The sequence below is a fragment of the Rhinopithecus bieti genome, unplaced genomic scaffold (assembly GCF_001698545.2).
Source record: "Rhinopithecus bieti isolate Rb0 unplaced genomic scaffold, ASM169854v2 scaffold_37314, whole genome shotgun sequence".
NCBI classification, from domain to species: Eukaryota; Metazoa; Chordata; class Mammalia; order Primates; family Cercopithecidae; genus Rhinopithecus; species Rhinopithecus bieti.
The window spans coordinates 267102-274177 of record NW_016816196.1 but is presented as its reverse complement, the minus strand read 5'-3'; the positions used below and the strand labels follow the sequence as shown (position 1 = coordinate 274177).

At 37.2% G+C, this 7076-nt stretch overlaps 1 protein-coding gene across 1 annotated transcript in view; it reads left to right on the top strand.

Moving 5' to 3' along the window:
* The window catches only part of MYO3B (myosin IIIB), a gene marked incomplete at its 5' end in the record, with an annotated part of 364721 nt that overhangs the window by 189496 nt on the left and 168149 nt on the right, over window positions 1–7076 (top strand). Inside the window, 5 exons of the mRNA XM_017854464.1 lie at window positions 1719–1815; window positions 2769–2885; window positions 3405–3509; window positions 5916–5999; window positions 6824–7026. Coding sequence (XP_017709953.1) covers window positions 1719–1815; window positions 2769–2885; window positions 3405–3509; window positions 5916–5999; window positions 6824–7026 — 606 coding nt within the window. The remainder of the gene's footprint in view (window positions 1–1718; window positions 1816–2768; window positions 2886–3404; window positions 3510–5915; window positions 6000–6823; window positions 7027–7076) is intronic.

The window sequence follows — 7076 nt, the reverse complement described above, 5'->3', positions numbered from 1 at the left end:
AAAAAAAAAACAATATGTAAAGACACAGATAAATAATTATGTTTAATAATTTTAAAATGTTTAGGTTATAAATTTGATTTGATTAAATAAAAACTAAGCTTCATTCTACTTTGGACCTTTATATTAATTAGCAGCAAAACTGGTTCTAGGACTGGAGATGACTAATAGCATGCTTCAAATATCCCTTTTCAAATTTATCAGTGATGGAGATTGAAAAGTAAGATTTAATATAATAGGCTAGAAAGAGAGAAATCAGTTTTATCTGGCCATTTCTATTTCATTATTAAACTCAAGACTCAATATGAAGAGCTGATAAGTTTGCTTCTTCCTCTTTACCTACTTCTGTGAAATGCATACCAAAGGGTGGGTGTGCATCAAGATGCCATGACTTCTAGCTGGTACTTACCATAAAACTTTCAGTCAACACCAGCTTCTAGGATCTAGCTAGATGGTGGGTGATATCCTCATAAGCTGTGATGATGATGGGCATAAAAGTGACAGAGAAGAACCAAGAAGTTACGCTTCTGGGCTAGTGAATTTACAGTATGTAGGAGGACAGTTTATGTATGATTGTGTTTAGTCAGTGATATTCGGAGTAATGTGTGTAGTTATGCAAATTGATTCCAAATTTTAACAAGGATGTAAGAAGAATAATTAGCACATGTTTTCAACTTTATTGCATTTTTATATCCATGACTATATGTGCTTTCATAGCTACCTGGGAGATAGACAGATCAGTCATGAGTAATTCTATTTACAGATGAAGAAAACTGATATAGTGGCTGTTAAGGGATTTGCTGAGTGTCTCATACCACAGTGCTTGCAACTCTGAAACTAGGGTCCAGAGCTCTTCTAGCCAATGTGATCCCCCCATAGGACTGAGTAAATAAATAGGTACATATTCATAAAGCATAATACTACCCAGTGATTAAAGTGACTGAACTAGGTAGGTAGGTAAGTGGGTAAGGTAGATAGGTAGATAGACAGATAAATAGACTTTACAAATCATCATGTTTAATGAAAAAATTAAGCTTACATTATAAAACCTAAGTATGATATCATTTTTACAACTAAACATACAGAACCTGTATTTTGCTTATGGGTACGTATATGCATCTGACCAATATTTGAAAATAGACTGGAAGGAAATCCATCAGATAGTGGTCACCTCATGAGAGAGGGGTGGGATGGGACAAGGGTCACAAAGGGATTTCAAATAAATAAGAAAAATCATAAACAATGATCAATTATTTGTTGTTTACTATATGAATCTCTGGAAGTGTTATGTAGGTTAAAAGCTATCACAAAAGTTGGGGGTGGTACTGGTAGATAGAGCAGGGGGACCTCAAGACAAGTAAGGCATTTAAGGCTATACCCCAGTGAGAACCATGTGCCTGACACTGAGCAGAAATCAGAGGTGTTTATTCTGGAAGTGCTGCCTTTGGCGTTTAAGAAAAGCAAATATGCATATTAGGTGAGCCCATTTGGTAACACTCCTCACTCTGGCAGAAAGTAGACTTGAACTATGGAGATCACTTTATCCCAACAGTTCTACAGTGGCAGGAGAAGCTTGGGGACCTGGACCGGACTTCCTGTCCCTGTCTCTGACGTCTCTGAACATATCATGTGATAAGATTGTGAATAAGCCATCCTTGCTGCCCACTTTCTGCTACATTATTTGCTGTCTTAATGCTTAAACTCTATTGATAAATTTCTAGGCATGAGAGGATGCATACCAGAAGACCTTATCGTGTGGAAGATGCTGAAAAATACTGCCTTGAGGATGATTTGGTCAACCTAGAGGTTCTGGATGAGGTACTAAATATTTAGTAGACAATTCTCATTGAAGACATTTGTTTCATGTGGTCTGAGCTTTCTGTTGTAGAGCATGTCTTCCTCAAGTCATTTGAAAATGTAATTGTTTGTGTAGCCATGGGATGAAGCTCAGGGAGCATTCAGTCACTGTGACTATGATCCTGTGCTGTGTTTATTTAGATAGCCCCTCGAATCATGAAGAGAAAAGGAGTTGGATTTTTCCAAAAAAGCTCTTTATATTGTAGCCTTAATGGTGGATTAGATCAGCTGAAAATATTTTATTTGATAAAATTTGACAAAATATTTCAATTAACCCTTAAGAAGTTGTTTGTTCTTCATAAGAAAGAGCTTCATTTAGGGAAATCATGAAGTTAATATAGCTTGGATTCTAAATTTGAAGTCTCTGATAATCCCTACTTAAAATATGCATGTTTAATAGTGCTGTTAATTGCACTGGACCTGTTTATGCTGAGTCTAACTCTGGGGATTGTTACTTTCAATGTCTAAATCACTAAAGTGTAATAAAAAGTTTAATTCTGTATTTATGCCACCTAGGTTTTAAGTGCAGTGCTTTGAGAAATTAACTTACCATTTTGTCTGTGCTCTATCAGTAGGAACAGCCTATTAAATAAAATTTTAAATACAACATTTTGACTGGTTGAGATGAGTTCTTTTCACAATAACAAGTAACATCTTTCTTGGATATCTCAGTGTCTTTTAGCAAGTCCTAAGTAGGCCTAATTCTTTCAATGTATTCCTATTTTTTCTTTCAAGGCAAATATTGGCATTGTTTTAATGAATTAGGATCGTTAGGGTCATTGTATGATTTAAAGGAACTACTTTCATCTTTTAAAGAAAGATGTTCTTGGAAGAATAAATTTGTTGTCATTTTTAGAATCTATCCCTTGATTGGAAATAATATTTACTCTCAATACCATTTATCCTCTTCTTAGGATACAATTATCCATCAGTTGCAGAAACGTTATGCAGACTTGCTAATTTACACATATGTTGGAGACATCTTAATTGCCTTAAACCCCTTCCAGAATCTAAGCATATACTCTCCACAGGTAAGGGATGTTTTAAGAGCTTACTGCTCCTTAATAGGAAATTAAAACTCACAAGGGCAAATGAAAAGAAATAAAAAGTAAGAATAAAATTATGCTACCCTAGATGTATATACTCCAAACTGCAGATAGTAATGTAATACAAATGGAATTTTTACATCTTGAGGATACCTTTTTAAAGCAAACTCTAACAATAATAGTTAACCTTTATTGAGTGCTTACTGCATGTTGGACACTGGGTTACCTCACTTTTCACACCCTGTGGGACAGGTACTGTTGTTAAACCTAGTTGGCAGACGAGGAGACTTAGCATAGAGTGGCTCCCTCTTACTAGCTGACGAAGCCAGTTAAGTACAGAAGTGAAATTTGAACTCAGGCCTGCAGGCTCCAGAACCTGTACCCTACAGTCTTCCTAATGCAACAAGTCCCCTAATAAGTGACGGAGTCTTGGTTTCATGGGCAATAGGTAGTGGAGTATTAGATGGTCCAGCGGAGAGTTTCCTTTAATTATTTTTCCTTCAGTTTTCCAGACTTTATCATGGGGTGAAACGTGCCTCTAATCCCCCCCACATATTTGCATCAGCAGATGCTGCTTACCAGTGCATGGTTACTCTCAGCAAAGACCAGGTAAGAACTCACCTTCCTTTCCTACGGAGTCACACAGTTAAGACATGTTCTGTCTTCCTCGTCAGCTCCTAAGTCTTCCTGAAACCTTTCCATTCTGGTTGCTGGTGCCGATCCAAAGAGACAGGAGATGAAATGGCAGCTCTGTGGAACTTGTGCATAGATAAAGCCATAGCATCAGGAGAACGTGAAAATGCTTTTCAAGAAACATAAAGCATTCACATCAAGAGCACTCATTTTCTCTGATAAGATACAATAAAAATGTTTCTAATATGAATATGATGAGAACAGTGCGAACACAACGTGATTACACGGCAATGATTGTAATAAAAATAGCATATAGAATGGCATAAGTGAAATTCTTTCCTATTAAGGTCTTAGAATTTTCATGATTCTGTCTTTTTTGTATGAAATATTGCACAGAGGTTGACAGCGACCATGCACCACACCATTTAGCTGCTGAAAAATTGTGATAGATTGGGTAGAGAATGAACAAACCTAAACTCAATGCTAAACACAGACTCATCCATTTTACCTTTCTAGGCTTCTAATTCACAGTGCTGATATATCTAACCTTTCATCCTTCCTTTACTTTCAATAGGTATATTTTTCTTTGTTTCTTTATTCTGTTTGAAATAGAAGTAGTCTAATTTGGCAAGCAAATTTTCTGAGAGTATCACTGTATGGATTTCCTAAGACCTGGGAAGTCCCAGCTTTGGGGTTTGTTGAGTAATAGATGGCATTATAAGAGTGTAGATTATAAAATGGAATACATGGATTCACTGTAGCTTAGAAACTTAGCTCCTCCAAATTCTTGTTGTTCCATTATACAGATGTACCATAATCTATTTAATCAGTCCAAGATTTACAAGTCCCAGAGACTTGTAAAATGTCCATAGATTTCATAGGGAGGAAGTAAATGGAGAGAAATATATATTGTTTTTAAGTTAAGAAGTCACCTCACTGCGTTGTCTTTTTAGACATCATTTCTGACACCAAATGTTGTATTTTTTCCAACACCAACCAATTCTCCAACCCCAGCTGGGTGCCCAACGATTCAGTTCAATTCTGACACTACCTGGAGTTAGCACAGACTCCACAGATCAAGCGATTAGTGCTACAAGAATGTTCCCACTTTAGATGCCAGCTGCAAATGGAGTACTTAGGTGTCTCACACTTCTGCCTGGCTGAATACCAGTCCAGGGGTTCTTGTGACTCTCTTTAGGTTTGATGATTCACTAGGAGTGACTCAAGGAACTGAGGAAAACACTTTACTTACATTTACCAGTTTATTATGAAGGGTATAACTAAGGAACAGCCAAATAAAAGAGACATATGGGGCAGGGTATATGGGGGGAGGAAGGGGACGTGGCACACAGAGCTTCCATGCCTTTTCTGGGCACATCCCCCTCCCAGCACCTCAATGTGTTCACCAACTCAGAAGCTCTCTGAATCTCGTTCAAGAATTTGTATAACTTAATCTTAAATTCCCCTCTTCTTTCTAGAAGTTGGGAGGTAGGGCTGAAAGTTCCCACACTCTAATCACATGTTTGGTCTTTCTAATGACCGGTCTGAAGCTATCTAGAGGCCTCACCTTGAACCACCTTGTTAGGAATAAACTGAGGTATGGTTGAAAGGGGCTCCTTGTGAATAACAAAAGATACGCCTACCACTCCTGGAAATTCCAAAGGTTTTAGGAGCTCAGTGCCAGGAACCAGGGACAATGCCCAATATATAATTTTTGTTATACCACATCCACTAATTTCCTTTATACATAAAGAGTTCCCTGAAATGAATGATAAAAATATCAACAATACAATAAAAAATGGGCAAACAATATGGACAGGTCACTTAAAAGAGAAGCCTCTTAAGCATATGGAAGGAGGCCTCATTTGTAATTTTTAAAATGCAGAATAAAGCCACACTGAGATACCATTTTTTAAACCTATTAGATTGTCAAAAATCTAACATCCTGTTGGTGAGGCTACAGGAGAGCAGGCACTTTCATATATTGGAATAGTCCCTAGGAAAGCAATTTGGTAATATGTATCAAATTTACAAATGTATTTACCTTTTGATCCAACATCCCCATTTCTAGGAATTTCTCCTGCAGATGAACCTGCATAAAAATATGACTTATGTATAAGGTTATTCATTGTAATATTGTTTATAATTACAAGGAAAAAACCCATATCCCAATATGGACTGATTAAACAGATTATGGTCCATCTGTACAATGGAACAAGAAGTAGCTATACAAAAGGTTGAAGAAGATCTCTTAAATAGGAAGATTCCTAAGATCTATTTCTCAGTGAAAAATTAAGGTGTACAGTAGTGGATGTTATATGAAGCACGCAAGTTGCTTCTGTGCTATAAATTCTTCACTTGACGGTCCATTTTCTGTGCCAGTGCATTGTCATCAGCGGAGAGAGTGGCTCTGGGAAGACAGAAAGTGCTCACCTGATTGTTCAGCATTTGACTTTCTTGGGAAAGGTATGGACTAATCTACTTTATGTATTATGGCGAGAAGTTCCTACAGAGTAACTGCATATTTTATAAATGATGGAAGTACTGTTTTTTTTTTCTTTTGTTGAGGCTTACATAAAGACATTCCATCTTTGTTATGTTTGCCTCCTGATAGCAAGGCCTCTTAAGATGTCAGCATGCTATCCTTCTTTCACACTGGGAGGAGAATAATGCCAGCGCAAATTTACTAGATTATTGGCAATTAATTTTCATGTTTTCAATGTAATAGAAACATTCAACCATTAAGTAGTAAGAGTGGTTAAGCACTAGGAACAGGATCAGGGAAAGCCACTATAGTGATTAAAAGGATGGAAAATAGAAGCCTTTGAGCAAAAGTTGAGGGAAATGAAAATTTTCAGCTTGGTGAAATCGATATTGAAAGAATGACTTCAAAAATAGTCTAGTAGTTACTTACACTCTGAATTAGTGTACTAGGTGACTAAGAATGTATGGAATTTTTATAGATAAGGTTTATAGACTATTATGATAAATGCCAGAAAAGTTTCGGGATCTATTTAAAAATCTTTCTAAACTTGTTAGGCATTTTATCTGTCAAGGGTTTTAAATGAAATATGGCTGGATTTTAAAAACTGCTGTCCTAATCTAGCCAAATCTGATTCATATGCAGATCCAGGGAGTTGCTCATATGAGAAAATGATGCTGGTGGTTGATGCTAACGTCTCTTTGTAAAAGGGCAATGTGGATTTGGGTGGGCAAGGGATGGGTGCCCGGCAACTTTGCTGGAGTAATGTTTCTGGAGTCTCTTCTTGACTGTTCTCTGTTTGGCACAGGCCAATAATCAGACCTTGAGAGAGAAAATTCTACAAGTCAACTCCCTAGTGGAAGCCTTTGGGAACGCATGCACTGCCATCAATGAAAACTCCAGCCGTTTTGGAAAATATCTGGAAATGATGTTCACACCAACTGGAGTTGTGATGGGGGCAAGAATCTCTGAATATCTCCTTGAAAAATCCAGAGTGATAAAACAGGCAGCGTAGGTGCACTACTTTGTCACTGTGTTTTGCCCTGCAGTAAAACGGGGGG